Source organism: Podarcis pityusensis (assembly GCF_964106645.2).
Source record: "Podarcis pityusensis genome assembly, chromosome: 7".
Taxonomy (NCBI): Eukaryota; Metazoa; Chordata; class Lepidosauria; order Squamata; family Lacertidae; genus Podarcis; species Podarcis pityusensis.
In genome coordinates, this window is record NC_138031.1 from 15,548,201 (window position 1) to 15,566,405 (window position 18,205).

Sequence of the window (18,205 nt, forward strand, 5' to 3'; positions counted from 1 at the left end):
GGCTCTGTATTAGTTGTCATTCCGCCCTTCCCCCAGTGATTAGTTCGAAAAGCAAAAGCTTGCAACATGTATCGGAAAGAACATTCTGCAAAGGTGCTGACCTTTCCTTTTGCAATAAACTCTCATTTGAGAACGAGTCCCAGGACTAAGCATGTGGTTGGATCAATCATGTTAGTTGGGGGGAGGGGGGTTGGCTTGGACAGTAATGCGCAGCTAATGAGTTGTACGCTGCGGACATTAACCTCAGACCTCAGGTGATTTAGATGCAGAGCACATTGCAAGATCACCTTAGGGCTTTTTAAAGAAGGAAGAAATAACGCACCATGCTGGCATGTTAATTGAAGTGGGCCATTGGCACAGTGGCGCAGAACGCAGGTTTACTGCTTGTACAATGTAATCAACGGTGGGGAAACAAGTCATTTTCTGTCCCTTGTTTTTTTCCCCTAACTTTTCTTTAAAAAAAGATGACTACATCATGGAGGAACTTAAAGGGCTGTGAAACAGGAAGGAGCACCTGAATGTTAGGCAATGGCTGTGTTCAGAAGCAACAGTAAACCGTAGTTTAGTGCTTCGAGAACAAGCTTGGATCTCACTTGCATGTCCACAGAGCAGGTCTGTTTTCCATACTTCCTTTTGTGGTATGGAACACAATCACAATGGCAACATGTTAAAAACCAAGCCTTATGAGGAATGGTCGAAGGAGCCTGGAAAAGAGGCAGCTGAGAGGAGATAGGGACCCCTGACCATTAGGTCCAGTCGTGGCTGACTCTGGGGTTGTGGCGCTCATCTCAGTTTATTGGTCGAGGGAGTGGGTGTACAGCTTCCGGGTCATGTGGCCAGCATGACTAAGCCGCTTCTGGCGAACCAGAGCAGCGCAGAGAAACACCGTTTACCTTCCCACTGGAGCAGTACCTATTTATCTACTTGCACTTTGTGCTTTCGAATTGCTAGGTGGGCAGGAGCAGGGACCGAGCAACGGGAACTCACCCTGTCACAGGGATTCGAACTGCTGAGCTTCTGATCGGCAAGTCCTAGGCTCTGTGGTTTAACCCACAGTGCCACCTGCGTCCTCAAATATATTCAGGGTTCTTACATGGAAGAGAGGGAGAGCTTGTTTTCTCTTGCTCCAGAGGCTAGGACCTGAACCAATGGCTTTAAGTTGCAAGAAAGGAGATTCTGACTAAATATCAGGAAGAACTTTCTGACATTAAGAGCTGTGGAATGGAGTGGAGAGGTGGTGGACTCTCATTCCTTGGAGGTTTTTAAGTAGAGGTTGGATGTCCATCTCTCATGGATGCTTTTGTTGATATTCCTGCATTGCAGGGAGTTGGATTAGATCATGGTTGGGGTCCCTTCCAAATCTGTGATTCTGTCATTCAGTGTCCTACGGGTGCAGAAATGCTTATAGTGATTCATGCAGCCTATATGATGGAAGTTCACCCCGTCGTGGGGATTCGAACCGCCGACCTTCTGATCGGCAAGCCCAAGAGACTCAGTGATTTAGACCACAATGCCACCCATGCCCTGTTGCTCTGTCCCAGCTCCTGCCAACCTAGCAGTTCAAAAACACAACAGTGCAAGTAGATAAATAGGTATCGCTGCGGCGGGAAGGTAAACGGCATTTCCGTGCACTCTGGTTTCTGTCATGGTGTCCCGTTGCACCAGAAGCGGTTTAGTCATGCTGGCCACATGGCCCAGAAAGCTGTCTGTGGAGAAACGCCAGCTCCCTCAGCCTGAAAGCGAGATGATCCCCACAACCCCATAGTCGTCTTTGACTGGACTTCACCATCCAGGAGTCCCTTTACCTTTTACCTATGTGCAGTGCAATGCAAACCTAATGGTAAAACTGTGAGCAAATGTCTGGGCATGAAAAACTTGCTTTCTAGAAAGTTACGGGATCTGCTTTGTCCTGAAGTTTGTAAGATTTCTGATTTCCAACCACAGCGCAGCAAGCCCTGGGCTGCAGTCCCAGCACACAACAATGTTCTCCCTCTCTGCCATCTACTTCAATTTAAGGATTAGGAAAGAAAAACAAACACAGCACACACAAGCAAGGAGCAAACGAGCCTGAGCAGAAACCATCTGACGGCAGCAGGATGTTGGGCACACGGAGGTTAGAATAAGCAGAGGGTCAGCCTGCCAAATGCCATTCTAGGCCACCTTGCCTGCCCATTGCTCACACTGACCAATAAGGACCAAAGGAATGTTGCCTTCTCAAAAGGAGGGACCACAGCTTAAAAGCCTAGAGCAACAAATGAATATAATGGGAAGCTCTCTGGCTCAGCTCCCTGTTTTCTTACTTTCTTGGTCTTCATGATCACTGCAGATGGTGACAGCAGCCACAAAATTAAAAGACGCCTGCTTCTTGGGAGAAAAGCAATGACAAACCTAGACAGCATCTTAGAAAGCAGAGACATCACCTTGCCAACAAAGGTCCGTATAGTTAAAGCTATGGTTTTCCCAGTAGTGATGTATGGAAGTGAGAGCTGGACCATAAAGAAGGCTGATCGCCAAATAATTGATGCTTTTGAATTATGGTGCTGGAGGAGACTCTTGTGAGTCCCATGGACTGCAAGAAGATCAAACGTCTCCATTCTGAAGGAAATCAGCCCTGAGTGCTCACTGGAAGGACAGATTGTGAAGCTGAGGTTCCAATACTTTGGCCACCTCATGAGAAGAGAAGACTCCCTGGAAGAGACCCTGATGTTGGGAAAGATGGAGGGCACAAGGAGAAGGGGACAACAGAGGACGAGGTGGTTGGACAGTGTTCTCGAAGCTACCAGCATGAGTTTGACCAAATTGCGGGAGGCAGTGGAAGACAGGAATGCCTGGCGTGCTCTGGTCCATGGGGTCACGAAGAGTCGGACATGACTAAATGACTAAACAACAACAACAACTTTTGCACGGATACAGAAAGTGGGACACCGGATGGACGAACTTGGAAGGCAGGCTGCCTAGCCGCTGGTGAGCGGGGCAAGCTTTTCCTGTGCTCAGCTCAGCATAACTTCCAACGAATGTGTCCAGAGTCTCATCCCGAGCTCTTTCCCAGCCTGCCCTGCAACTTGAATATTTAACCAGACGTACTGCAAGGGCTTGGAATCTGGGACCTTTGACATCGCTGAGTTGTGGTCTCTCCCCATGAAGCCTATAGAAGTTGGGAGAGAGGGAAGAAATAGCACAGAACCTCCAAGCAGAAGGCGTAATGGGGAGAGATGAAGGCAAAGGTGTTTAAAAATGGCCTGGGTATATTTTAGGAACAGCTAAGCAAGGAGCAGCAGGTGAAAGAAGCCTTTGAAGGAGCACACCAAGCGATCCTGCCCTGCTAAAGGAAAAAAGCTAGGGAACTTGAACATGGCGGCGGGGGAATGTACTAGATAGAAAAAACCCCTCGGAGGTCAATTGTCAGTGCCGGCCTTAAACATTTCACACACAAAGCAAAGAGTCAAGGAGTTGCTCCCTCCTCTTAATCCACTACCATAGCTCCAGATCGAAGCATGTTTTCTAATGAGGTCACAAGACAGATTGGAGGAAGGAAGATGTTGCCCCCTTCCGTAACGTTCTGTGTGGAATAAGAGCGGACACCCCAATTGTGAGTGAGGCCAGAAGTAGACTTGTCTGCCAGAAATCTCAGTCATATTTGCACATGTATATTTGCATGGTTTTTACCATGCACGGGCAGTTTTTGCATCTGCTTGCCCTGGAAGATACAAACTATGGCCTGTGGTTTAGCACTGCATCTAAACCCAGGGAACATGGTTTGACTCACAAGAAACCACAACCTGTAGGCAAAGTCAGGATTTGGAGATCATGGTTTGCTTGGATGTCATGTTTAGCCAGGGATTGTGCTTTGAACTTAAAGGAGTTAGACAACCCAGCAATAAACCATTAATCATGGTTTATCATGGTGTGCAAACTGGGCAGTTTTCAGAAGGGCAAAGCAAACCGCAACCCCTGTTTCGAATATGATACCAAGGCAGGGATTATGGTTTATTACCTCCCAGTGTGAGCAACAAGGAGTCAAAGCTGCTCATGGTACAGTGTTAGCTATGGTTTACTGTGGTGTACAAACTTGGCCATTTTCAGAAGGGGGACTTAACACATACCAGGGAAAGGTGGAACATGAACCAAGGCTGAAGATTTATTGAGATTAAATATAAACAGATATGTGCCTAGAGAGGCTATTGGTAGATTTCGTAGTTCAGTGAAGTATGGTTGGCTCTAAGACCAATTTAGCCTCACTGACCTCAACAGGAAAAACTGGTCTTAGACTATTTAATTATCTTTATTTTTAATTATGGTTGCAAACTTTTTTTAAATTGGCTTGTATATTTTAGTCATGTCTCTTCTATGGTTGTATACTGTTTGGAGATTGCAGTTCATATTTTTTAAAAAAAATAAATAAAATACTTTTGTACTTTGGTTGTCAAATGCCCTGGAACTTGGACATTTTGGCTCCTGAACGCCGCAAACCTGGAAGTGATTGTTCCAGTTTGCAAATGTTCTTTGGAACCTGGAAATCTGACAGGGCTTCTGCGGCTTCTGATTGGCTGCAGGAGCTTCCTGCAGCCAATCAGAAGCCACAATTTGGTTTTTGGACTTTTTGGAAGTCGAACGGACTTCCGGAACGGATTCTGTTCGACTTCCAAGGTACGACTATAGATCTAAGCACAGGCCTTAAATGGTTTGTGGATCAGTCTGGGATCCTGATTTGCTTCCAGCTGAGACCAAAGTTTGGACCCATTTTATCCAGAAGAACATGCTTTGATTTTTTCAGACAAATCTTGCCATTCTTATCGCAAGCTTATCTTCGGGGGAAGGGGGTTTCTACAGTTATTCTTCGCACCCCCAGCTGTTTTGCATTTGGTTACCCTCAGACTTTCCCAATAGCCTAAAGGAACATCCAGCCTGAGTTACTCCTTACATGGTTCAAAAGTGCTTTTCACAGCTGCCTGCATGTTTTACTAGGGATAACCAGCAGCTCTGGGATGTGGTTTGGGATCATATCCAGAGGAATGGGAAAGTCCCCCACATATTTAAAATGGGAACCAAATGCTGCCTGATAACGGTTATGCACCTGTTACCTCAAACGATTCGTGACCAGCGAGTTGGCTCCGAAAGGAAAAAGAGAGATCTGACTCAGAGATTTCAGAGCAAGGAAAGGAAAAGGAGAACATCTGCCAATACCAGCAGTTTTATTTTTAAAGTACATATGTATATATGTATTTTACCTTACAATTGTGCAGATGAGAACCACTCAGTTTAATGGGCTGATTAATCAACAGGTAAAACTTTAGGGACAAGTTTTATTATCCTCATCGTTATTATAGGCAGAATGAAAAAGAAGTTGGGAGATTATGGCAGATGAGTTTCATGCAGAAGTTCCTAGTTTCAACCTTGCCATCTCAAGGTGGAACTGAGAGAGACGGCTGCCCCAAACACCAAAGACCTGCTGCCTTTGAGTGGTTTAAAAGAGGATTGACAGGTTAGGCAGAGGGAGTAATCCTATGCACAAGAAGCTGGTGTAAAGCAAGCCAATGTAAAGAGACACCGGATTCAAACCCCGTTCAACAGTGAGGTTTGCTGCTCTGTCACAGCCAGGCCAACAAACCTCTACTTCGTTGGAGGTGTTTAAGTGGAGGTCGACTGGCCGTATGTTATGGATGCTTTAGTTGAGATTTCTGCATTGCGGGGGGTTGGACTAGATGACCCTTGGTGTTCCTTTCAACTCCACAATTCTATGATCCTCTGATTCTGTAAAATAGTGCTGTGTGCCAGGTTGCTAGGTGTCACGGTCCAGTTCACGGGCGATCAAAGTCCTGGCAGGGGATGTCAGGACCGGGGGCAAGATGGCGGGGTGAGAGCAGGAATGGGGGTCCAGAAGCCAGGAGTCAGGAAGCCAAGAGTCCCAGGGTCAGAGAGCCGGGAGTCAAGAAGCCAAGGGTCTGAGGATCAAGAAGCAGGGAGTCAAAAAGCCGAGGTTCAAGGATCAGGAAGCTGGAAGCCCAAGGCAGGGAGCGTGTTGCTGTGGCAAAGAGCCGAAGGGAAAATGCTGACCTTATATCCCTTCCTGGCTCTTGCTACCAGGTGCTGTGTGTTACCAGTCAGCCTCACCTGTGAGGCCGCGCCTTGCCTCTTCAGAACAAACTTAGGAAGGCCCCAGTCCTGCAGAGTCCTATTGGTCACAGGGCCTGGCTCCTGCACGCACTCCTGACACTAGGTCAAGTGTCCAAGCTGAATGGGCTTCAGATATCCAGCCTAAGTCCCACCCTCAGAACGCCCCATTTTAGGGCTTGCATCAACCTTGACTAAGCCAGGACGGGACATTACAACAACAACAACAACAACAACAACAACAACAACAACAACAACAACTTGTTATTTATACCCCACCCATCTGGCTGGGTTTCCCCAGCCACTCTGGGCGGCTCCCAACAGAATATTAAAAACACAATAAAACATCAAACATTAAAAACTTCCCTATACAGGGCTGCCTTCAGATGTCTTCTAAAAGTCAGATTGTTGTTTATTTCCTTGACATCGGATGGGAGGGCATTCCACAGGCAGGTGCCACTACCGAGAAGGCCCTCTGCCTGGTTCTCTGTAACCTCACTTCCCACAGTGAGGGAACCGCCAGAAGGCCCTCGGAGCTGGACCTCAGTGTCCAGGCTGAACGATGGGGGTGGAGGCGCTCCTTCAGGTATACTGGGCTGAGATCCGTTGGCATATCTTTGGCTGGACGGGGGTTGGGGTTGGTTGAACCAGGAATCAGCTGGCTGAACCAGAGATGGGCTGCGTCCTAAGCTGCTCATTGGATCTTGCCACAGGACAGCTCAGTTGGTAACTCTTCATCTCAGAGTTGTGCGTTCAAGCCCCAGATTGGGGGAAAGATTCCAGCAGTGCATGGGGTTGGATTAGATGAGCCCCACGGTCCTTTCCAACTCTGCAATTCTGTGATCAGTCCCCACAGGCTATTGATGGCTACTAACCCCGATGGCTGTGTTCTGTGTCCACTTTTGGAGGCCGCAGTCGCTTGGTAGTGGGAGAGTTCTCTTCTGCTTGTGAGCTTGCCATTGGCATCTTGGTTGGTCATTATGGGAATTGGATGCTGAGCTCTGCTTGCATTCTTAAGCCAGTCATATTAGACAGCATTGAACCAGGTGGTCCAATGGTCTGACTCCGAACAAGGGCAGTTTCCTGTGTTCCTAACATGATCTGCGTGTCAGAGGAACACGGCTTTTCAGATCATGGAATACTGCAGCACTGTGTAGCAAAAATTCGGAAAACACCCAGAGAACTGGAGAGTCAAGTTAAAAGCATTAAACTTTAGAGTCTCCATTGCAGATAGCATGTAATTTCCTAATAGGATTTCGGTTTAAAGATTGACAGCCTTAGCAATCTTCCATCGTTCAGTAATCTGGAGGAAATAATGCTGTATTAGACTCCATCCGTTTGTGGTGTGCATATCTAATTTAAAACTCCACATAACTGTCAGGTAGGAGAAGATTAAAAATAAATAAAAAATCCTCCTGCTGCTACCTCACGTAGACTTGAGTTATAATGTCGAGAGTATCTAGCGTTTAGTTTGCAAGCAATGGTTTGTCTCAGATAATTGATTAAACCCAGTAGGAACGTAGATGCCAATTTGGGGGTTGTGATCTTGTCATCTCTCATAAGCCAAGCAGCAGAGAGAGATCCTGGCTGTGAGAGGTCTCCCCTAAAAACTCAGGAGAAAAATACAATAAAAAAAAAAATTATGTTCAATGAGATGCTGCCCTAGATGATGACAACAACAATTTTATTATTTATACCACACCCATCTGGCTGGGTTGCCCCAGCCACTCTGAGCGGCTCCTAGCAGAATAGTAAAAATGTGATAAAACATTGAACATTAGAAACTTCCCGAAACAGGGCTGCTTTCAGATGTCTTCTAAAAGATAGTTGTTTATTTCCTTGACGTCTGATGGGAGGGCGTTCCACAGGGAGGGCGCCACTACCGAGAAGGCCCTCTGCCTGGTTCCCTGTAACTTCGCTTCTCACAGTGAGGGAACCAGCAGAAGACCCTTGGAGGACAGTGTTCGGGGGGTGGAGATGCTCCTTCAGGTATACTGGGCTGAGGCCATTTAGGGCTTTAAAGGTCAGCACCAACACTTTGAATTGTGCCCGGAAACAAACTGGGAGCCAATGTAGGTCTTTCAGGACCGGCGTTGTATGATCTCGGCGGCCACTCCCAGTCACCAGTCCAGCTGCCGCATTCTGGATTAGTTGTAGTTTCCGAGTCACCTTCAAAGGTAACCCCACGTAAAGCACATTGCAGTAGTCCAAGCAGGAGATAAGCAGAGCATGTGCCACTCTGGCAAGACAGTGCACAGGCAGGTAGAGTTTTAGGCGATGTCCCAGACGGAGCCACTCTGGACGCAGAATTAACCTGTGCCTCCATGGACAGTTTTGAGTCCAAATTAACCCCAAGACTTCACCTAATGCAGACTTTCCTCCTACATATTCCACCCTATGCCTAATTTAATGTGAATCTTCACTTTGCTTCCTTGCTGCCATTGGTTTCCTCGACTTGCTGCCATTTCATCATTACCTACCTCCCCCTGTTTGCTTTGGCTTCTTTCTCTTTTCTAGAGTAAACCTAGACAATCATGGAAACCTAGACAATCAGGGATCACATAGTGTTTTTATGAAGTCACGATTCTTTGTAGACAGTCTGGTCCTGGTACATGACAATGTCGCTGCGGTTAAGTGAAGCTGGTTTAAGAGCGCTCAGCTTGGCGATACAAACAAATTTGGACCACTACTTATTATCAATCAACCAATCAATCATTGCAATTATGCATTTATCTGCTGCTGTCTTCCCTGAGCATTCAGACTCCTAGCACCCAAATGGACCCACAGCCCAGGCTGCACAATCTCTCCCCTTCCCCACCTTCAACTCGCACCTCTTGTTTTCGTTAGGTACTTCCAGCAGTTCCTATTGTGCCCCGCGGGGAATTTTGTATGCCTTGGCAAACGCCCAGATCTGATAGCGACACAAGCCTGCATTGTAGTGTGCATTGGGATCAGGAAGAGATTAGCAATGGAAATGTAACCGTTCGCTTCTTTTCATTTCCCTCTTGAAATAATTCTCCCAGTATTGCCTCCTTCGTCTGTGGCTGGGGTCAGAGGTATAGTGCGGCCCAATTTCCTGCCGCGTGGGATGTACCAACATCCTGTGCTTACGGCTGTCTGCTCTAATCAGCTCCACCGCTGGAAATCGCCTTGGTTTCAGTGAGTTCACAAATGTAGCTCGGAGGGAGACAGGACACTGTAGATGTCGTGCGATGCGTTTCTGCATTGCAGTTTATTTTGCATCGGCCAATCAAATTTCATTATTTTTGTATTCGGAATCGCCTCCTGCACTTGAATCAAGATTATCTACTTAAAATAAAAATAAAAATGTGGATGTTGTCATTAATCAACCAGCAAGAAAAGAAATAAAAATACATAGCCTAATATGTATTTTAACATCTGTCAAAACGGGGCCACTTCCACACTGTGCAGAGTATCCAAAGGGATTAGTTGCCTAGATGCAGGTGGCGCTGTGGGTTAAACCACAGAGCCTAGGACTTGCCGATCAGAAGGTCGGCGGTTCGAATCCCTGCGACGGGGTGAGCTCCTGTTGCTCGGTCCCTGCTCCTGCCAACCTAGCAGTTCAAAAGCACGTCAGAGTGCAAGTAGATAAATAGGTACTGCTCCAGCGGGAAGGTAAACGGCGTTTCCGTGAGCTGCTCTGGTTCGCCAGAAGCGGCTTAGTCATGCTGGCCACATGACCCGGAAGCTGTATGCCAGCTCCCTCAGCCAATAATGCGAGATGAGCGCCACAACCCCTGAGTTGGCCATGACAGGATCTAATGGTCAGGGGTCCCTTTACCTTTACTAATGTCAGAAACTCACTCCAGGAATATGGAAAGTCTCTACCGGCAGCCTTTAAGCAGAGATGCCTCCTCATAGTAGCTTTAATTCTGCTCCCCCTATACTCTGAAATGGGAAAAGGGGAAATAAAGTTTGAAGCACTGGTTCAATTCTTTACCTGATGTGCTCACCTGAGGAGATCACTTCATGAAGATTTTTATTAGGCGCTTGTCCAGAATGTCAACTTTATTTTAAACCTAGGCTTTCTTTTTCCTTTTATATTATTTATTTGAAAACATATTTTATTTTCCTATACGTTAAAAAATCAATGCAAATTTGTTGAAAATAAAACAACCCATTTTCTTTCAAACAGGAGAACAAAACAAAAAATAACAATCAAAATTTCTCTTTTTTTAAAGTTTCTATTCATAGCTGGTTTGTAAATCTAGTGAAACACGGATTTTTATATCCTGAAAACTAGCCTTTATAAAACATGAGACTTCCCCAAAGCCAACACACCCTTTGCTTAAATCTCACAGGCTGAATGCCTGGTGAAATTTTCAGCCTGCTGATACTGTGTAATTAGTTTAATAAAAAGGAATTATAATTGGAGTGGCCCTTTCCAATTAATGAAAAATACAGAATGGCTTTCCAAAGCAGGGCTCTAATTTAATTATCGATTAGCTTCACAGTTTGAAAATATGCTTTTAAACCATTTGGCAAAGTCTAGATTGCGTGAGTCACTTGATTTAAGAACAAAATGTGTGTCCCGCAAGAAACCTGGAGTTTAGAAAGAAAAACATGGCAGCAGCAGCTACCTTTTGAATGATTTGCCCCTAGGTGGGTGGGGGGAATACTTTCCTTAAAGGTGAGATATGTATTATTCTTAGAGCAGTCAGAGGACAGTCCTCTAATTTGAAGGTCTGCCAGAGGATAGTCCTCTGCTTGAAGGCAACCTCTGTTTGGTCCAAGTCTGGTTTGAAGGTAAAGGATCATAAGAAGAAAGCCGAGGCCTTGTAGCTGCCCATAGCAAACCTGTTGGGTTGCCGGAACTCAGTGGTAGAGAACAAGCAGCAGATCCTTGGCATTTGCAGATCAGGATGGGGTTCTTCCCTGTCTGAAATATGGGAGACCTGGACTTCCGGGTCAGCGCCATCGGTGAATGGCGGAGTTCCTCCGATCGGAGGAACGGGCTCCGTGGAAATTGGGTCTTCCCGCCGCGGCGAAGGTGGGGACCCGCTAGAAATCCCAGGCGGAGGAAGCCTGGGAATGTGGGGTTCGGCAGGGCACCAGGAGCGCCCCCCCACGCACCGGGAACCCCATTTTGGGGCTCCGGAGTGAAGTGGGGTGAGCGGCGCGGTGCTGCGAACTGATTGCTATTTTTACGGAGTGAAGCCGCACAGCCATTGCCGGAGAGCACTGACTTTTTCCTGTGGACAATTGGATTTAAAACAAGTATCCGTGAGTAGAAACGGAAAATTGGATCAAGAAATATCTTAATTTGGCACCGAAGCGGGAAGGTTCAAAACAGGAAGTCCGCCTTCCGCTTTCTGTATATAGTCTAAAGCAAAAACTTTGTAAGCTAAAGCCTGGAAAGCCGTTAAAAAAGTCTAAATTTCCTTCATCTATAATTACTGAAACCCCCTTGGAAGTAGGAGAAAAGGGGGGAGAATTTTGTTTAACCCCTGCAGGAGAGGGAGTGAAGAAGGATAAGTTTCCGCCGTCTCTAACCTGGAAACGGGGTGTCAGAGACAGAAATAGTTGGAGAGGTTCATTGACTGTGAATGGAATACTTTGACAGATAGCTAAAGAAGAGAAATAAACTGATTCCAATGTTGCCTTTTGCATTCTAAAGAAAGAAAATATCTGAAAAATGAAAGTAACTTTCCTTTGTTGGACTTGCCTTAAAAAAAATGGATACAAATAGAAATTGTCTCCCCTAGAGGGAGCTTGTTAAATTGTTGCTGCAGTCTACGTGAGGACTCAACAGCTGTGAGATTAAGATCATGGGACTAGTCTTTTCTGACCTTGACTAAAGATGAGCTGGGAGAAAGACTGGGTGCTTGCTTTATGCAAGACAAGTGCCTTGCTGGAACAGATGCACGAGAAGATGGATTTGATGAATGAGAAAATGGACTTGATGACTGTTGTGGTTAACAACTCTGGACAAACAGGGAACATTGATACAGAAACCATCCAGGGACCAACTCATGAACCTGTACTGATTGGGCAAGTGCAGAAAATAATGGAGGAGGATGCGGTTGCACCTCAAATAATACAAATGGAGAAACCCGAGGCCCTACAGGAGCATAAGCCGCTGCCATTGAAGATGGAAGTTGGATTGGGCCAGGGGGAGTCTGGAGCTGAGGAGGTTCCTAATTTTGGAGAGACCTTGAAATATGTTTTTAAACACTTTTTGGATTACACTGATGACTGTGGGGAGTGGGACTGTGGGGAATGGGTGGGTTTGATGAAGGGAGATGGAGACAATTTTGGGTTGGAACCCCCCCAGAGACCTACTCCTCAATGAGAAAGGAAAGAAATTAAGAAAGAGACCAACAAATGACAAGGAAAAGGGCAAGTATAAACAAGAAGAAGAAGATCTGCAGAAGGGACATGGAAGAGACTTAAGGGCCTCGGACATAAGACTTCCAGGTTGATGGACTAGATGGAATGGACAGTAAGGACTGACACGACCCGAGACCAGGAAGAAGAGACGTTGGATGAAGATTGGAAGAAAATCTATAAAGAAATTTTTTTATTTGGGGAATTAGCCTAAAATAAATGAATATTAGGGAAAATGTTGGAATGAAACTATGTGACTAGCAGAAATGATATCAGGAGCTATGTATATTTGAGCATTAAGATTCAAGCTTTAAGGTATTTTAGGGTAAGATAAGGTTAAATAAATCAAGGTAATTTAAATAATAGAATATGGGGAAAGATGGGAAGGATTTGTTGAGTTAACTATTAGGTTAAAATGTTAAGATAAATTATTTAACAAAAATTGAGAAAGATGCAAAGAATTTGCTGAAATAACTAATTAAACTAGAATACAAAAAGGGAGGTGTGAGGAGGTCAATGAAACAAGCAAATGGAAGTTAAAGATATGTAATTTGGGATTTGTGTTTTTTTTTCTTTTTTTGTTTTTTGTTGCATTGCTGTATTGGTTTTTATGTTTTGTGGTTTTTTTCTTCTTTATGTATTATAGTGTTGTTTTTTATTTTTTCTCTTTTTTCTATTATTCTGAAACTATTAATAAATATTATTTTTTTTAAAAATGAAATATGGGAGACCTTCTGCCAGTCAGGCTGGACAGTACTGGTCAGATTCAAGTCTAATGTAGCTTCCCTTGTACCTAGACTGCAGACTGCATATGCCGACAGGTCTTCTCTATTTTTCTGAGATGCACTTGTATTGAAATTATAGCAGTTACTTCTGGATTTGCATCTGTGCATACAACAATTTTACGCAAATCAGTGCACTCTTGGGGAGCTATGCATAAATGACCACTACTAGAGAAGTGATTAAATCAATGAACTCATTGCCTTCCTGGCAGCATGTGCTTCTTGTCCCCCCACTTCAGACTAGCTGGTAACTGCAATCTTGACTTCTTTCCTTGCCATCATTTCACAGGCTCCATTTCTTCTTTTCCTCCCCAGGTGCTGGGAGAGAACGAGAGGCATTGGAAAGCTGTGCTTGTTGTACTGACTGAGAAGGATCTCTTGATGTACGAGAGCATGCCACGGATCAAAGAGGCTTGGTTCAGTCCTCTTCATTCATACCCTCTGCTGGCCACCAGGTACCTTTGTTGATGTTTTGTCACTGCTTCCATAACTAGTGACTGTGCACTGGGCCTTGAGATGCTGAGTCATGTTCACCGGCCACTCACTATCATCATCATCATCATTTATTTATTTATACCCTGCCCGTCTGGCTGGGTTTCCCCAGCCACTCTGGGCGGCTCCCAACAAAATATTAAAAATACAATAAAACATCCGACATTAAAAACTTCCCTAAACAGGGCTGCCTTCAGGTGTCTTCTAAAAGTCAGATAGCTAGTGGTTGTTAAGCTCTGGCATCACAGAGGGCAAGCCAGACCCTCGTTTGGCATGTTTGATGTCACAGAGGACATAAACGCCTGGCTTATATACCTGAGATTTTAACACTGCTTTGGACTACATGAGCAAGGCTGAGAGGTGGAGGGTCAGATGGGCAGCCCCCAACCTCCATACACACTGCCCAGGCTTGCGCCCCGGGGAAGTCACTTCTGGCACAGCAGTTTGACTTCACTCCTAGAGGCTCACTCAATTGTCTCTTGAGACAGACAGATGCCAACAACAATAGCTCCCAGGGCCGATGGTCAGGGGTGATGGAAATTGTAGTCCAGCAACATGTGAAGGGCACTTTGTTGGTGACCCTTTCTACAAGGCAGATGGGTTTTGATGAGGCAGCAATGTAAGGACATAAGAAGAGCCTTCTGCATCAGGCCAGTGGTCCATCTAGTGCAGTACCTGTTCTCACCTTGGCCAACCAGATGCATTTGGGAAGCCCACAAGCAGAACATCAGCACAACAAGCCCACCTGTGATTCCCAGCGATTGGTATCTGGAGGCGTACTTCTGTAGAGATAGAACATCGCTTCCTTTCTTAGGAAGGGTTCAGAATTCTGTTCTAAGGTTAACAAGAAACATTTGTCAAAGCGAAACCCTCTTCAAGTATTCTTAATTGGTCTTCTTCTTCTTTGGCGATCACTCATAGCCAAGTAAGATTGCCTTCCATAAACATGGTTTTAACAGTGAGTCTGTAAGTGGCTGTGGAGGCCAATTCTGGATCCACACATTCTTTCACAGTGGGGACATAGGTTGATCACGGTGAGGGTTTGTCAAGCGTGCCTTCCTCTTAGCACGTTTCTCCCTTTCATCCTGAAGTTGAGTGCCTTCAAAGCTCATGACACCTTTGGTAAAGGCTGTTCACCAATTGGAGCGCTCGCAGACCAGTGTTTCCCAGTTGTCGGTGTTTATACAGTGGTACCTCGGGTTATAGATGCTTCAGGTTACATACGCTTCAGGTTACAGACTCCGCTAACCCAGAAATAGTACCTCAGGTTAAGAACTTTGTTTCAGGATGAGAACAGAAATCGTGTTCTGGCAGCAGCAGGACCCCATTAGCGAAAGTGGTGCTTCAGGTTAAGAACAGTTGCAGGTTAAGAACGGACCTCCGGAACGAATTAAGTACTTAACCCGAGGTACCACTGTACTACATTTTTTAGATTCACCTTCAGAGGGTCTTTAAATTTCCTTTGTTGACCACCAGCATTACGCTTTCCATTTTTAAGTTCGGAATGGAGTAGTTGCTTTGGAAGACGATAATCAGGCATCCACACAACATGACCAGTCCAACGAAGCTGATGTTGAAGAAAACTGGTGATCTTTGCTTCTTCCAGTACGCTGGCATTAGTTCACCTGTCTTCCCAAGTGATGTGTAAAATTTTTCAGAGACACCCTTGATGGAATCTTTCAAGGAGTTGGGAGGTGGTGTTTAATTTGTATCTGGGGGTGGAGCAAAGGCCTTCTGTGAACCATGAATGCATATATGGCGGCAAACAGCAGGCTCTGTCTCCCTTTGTGCATGTCTTCAAATGCAGATCTGTGTGTATGCCCAGTGCTCTACATGGCCAGGTACCCTGGAAAGGCAGTGTTCCCTGTTGCATGGAGCGATGCCTATCACCTGTGTGGCATCATTGCAGGGCATGCCTTTGCATACTTCTGCAGAGGCTGACCCTGTGTGTCCCTTGTCAATGCAGAGAATTTTGCCTTGTGTCAAAACGGTTTTCGTAGCTCACGATTCCACTATTGGAAAAGAAGGAGAAGCAGAATTCTCCCCAGTCGCCGTTTCTCTGTGCACTAAATGATTTTATAAGCCTGTAAGATTTGTTTTCTTTGGCTGGTACTCCATGTGTGCCTCGCTTTTGGAACCGGAATTTTGCTCTTTGATTCTGTAACGTTTAGTTCTGCTTGGGAGCATTATAATTTATTATTCCTGCTCGATTTCTGGAATTAATACTGCTGCCACCAAAGAGGCAGATCAGCCCTGGATATTGCCAAGCCCTCCAGAAACATTCCTGGTGTTGTATCACCCTTCCTTCTTTCTGCTGCCAGCTGTTTCCACCAGAGATGCAAGCCTGCAATAAGGAAGACACTTTCCCATTGGGATAGGAGATAACGGAGGAACATCTGGTTACCATAGAGTGTCAGGAAGCAAGAACAAGTAGATGGATAAGGTGGGACAAAGGGAACATCACAAAGAGCTGGCTTTTGGCTTATGGGCACACTCTAAAGCAGACTTCCTCAACCTGGTACCCTAGAAGTTTTGGGCTGCAACTCCTATCAACAGGCCAGCTAGTAAGTTAAAAATAATGACTTGTGCAAGGCCACTTCATTTTTTTCCAGGCTGCTGGGGGTTACACTGGGATGCTTGCCACATTAGACACGTGAAGCGCAAATGAATTAAAACATGCAGAAAAATCCAAGTGGGAACTTCAGCCAGTTGCTGGTTAGAATCATAGAATTGTAAAGTTGGAAGGGACCGCAAGGGACATCTAGTTCAACCCCCTGCAATGCAGGGATCTCAGCTAAAGCCTCCTGGACAGATGGCCATCCAAAAACCTCCAAGGAAGGAGAGTTCACAACCTCCTGAGGGAGACCATTCCACTGTTAAACGGGCTCTTACTATCAGAATTTTTTTCCTGATGTTTAGTCAGAATCTGCTTTCCTATAAATTGAAGCCATTGGTTTGGGTACTACGCTCCAGAGAAGGAGAAAACAAGCTTGTTCCCTCTTCCATGTAACAGCCCTTAAGATATTTGAAGTTGGCTATCCCATCTTGAGAGTCCCATGGACTGCAAGAAGATCAAACCTATCCATTCTTAAAGAAATCAGCCCTGAGTGCTCACTGGAAGGACAGATCGTGAAGCTGAGGCTCCAATACTTTGGCCACCTCATGAGAAGAGAAGACTCCCTGGAAAAGACCCTGATGTTGGGAAAAATGGAGGGCACAAGGAGAAAGGGACGACAGAGGACGAGATGGTTGGATAGTGTTCTCGAAGCTACCAGCATGAGTTTGACCAAACTGCGGGAGGCAGTGGAAGACAGGAGTGCCTGGCGTGCTCTGGTCCATGGGATCACGAAGAGTCAGACATGACTAAACGACTAAACAACAACAACAAAATCCCATCTCCTCTTACTCTCCTCTTTTCCAGGCTAAACATACTCAGCTCCTTCAACTGTTCCTCATAAGGCTTCTTGGTTCTTGGCCCACTTCTCAGTCCACGTTGCACCCCAAATGTTTCTGGGAGCCAGAGCCCAAACCACATCTGGCATAAAGCATGAAGAAGCTCTTTCCTAGCTTGATACCAGTTTACTGATAAAGATCATCGCAAATGTTTTCCATTATATCCAATCTGGTGCAGAGTAATGCGTTCAGCCAGTGTGAGGATTTCTACTTGCGCAATCAAACTCTCCCCCCCCCCCCACTGTATGCACTCTAAATCTGTTCTGGGGATTTTCCCAACCCTCCAGAGCAGATTTGGGGCATGCATGTTGTGTGTAGAATTGCATTGCACAAGTAGCAATCCTTGCACTAGTGGAACATGTTAGTTGAACACCATCCTGTTTCAGCATTCGAAACTCCCATTGTTCTAGGCACGTTTTGCGACAGGGAACTTCATTCATGTGAGCAGTTTCTGAGCTCTGGGCGCGGTCCTGCACCTAAAATTTCAGATTAAAACTGCCACTGCTGGAACAAAAGGAGGACCTTTTTCTGCCTATCCACTTCCAGCCACTCTCTTAAGGCTGGAGAAGAGACCCTCATAAGAATATTAGGGGGTGGGCAGGGGAAGCGTGGCCTTGTTTTTTTGCAGTCTTCAGATGAGGACTAGACCATGTGAAAAATGAAGATTTTAGCTGCAGTTCATTCATTTTCATATGTGTGTGTGTGTTTTAACATATCATTTACAACAATTATTAAACATACTTTTATATCTTACACAATTTTTTTGACTTCCATCAATCACACCTGAAAATTTTCCAATCTTTTCACTTAATTTACATTTCTTACTTTCACTATTACATTTAAATATCATAACTAATGTCTCTCTTTTTTCTCTTCTTTGCAATATTTCATATATTTCTCCTTACAAAATTTCTTGTAGTCCTACTAGCATAACTTATTTATTACAGTTGCTCTTCAAATAGTTTGTATATTTCTTATAATCTTCTGCAAATCTCTGGTCCCGCAGGTTTCAAGTCCCT

The 18,205-nt window shown here is 45.3% G+C and overlaps 1 protein-coding gene across 1 annotated transcript in view; it reads left to right on the forward strand.

Annotated features, from left to right (window-relative positions):
- The window catches only part of SNTB1 (syntrophin beta 1), a 105,325-nt gene that overhangs the window by 76,106 nt on the left and 11,014 nt on the right, over positions 1-18,205 (forward strand). Inside the window, exon 4 of the mRNA XM_081012669.1 lies at positions 13,557-13,696. Within this exon, the coding sequence (XP_080868795.1) occupies positions 13,557-13,696 (140 nt within the window). The remainder of the gene's footprint in view (positions 1-13,556; positions 13,697-18,205) is intronic.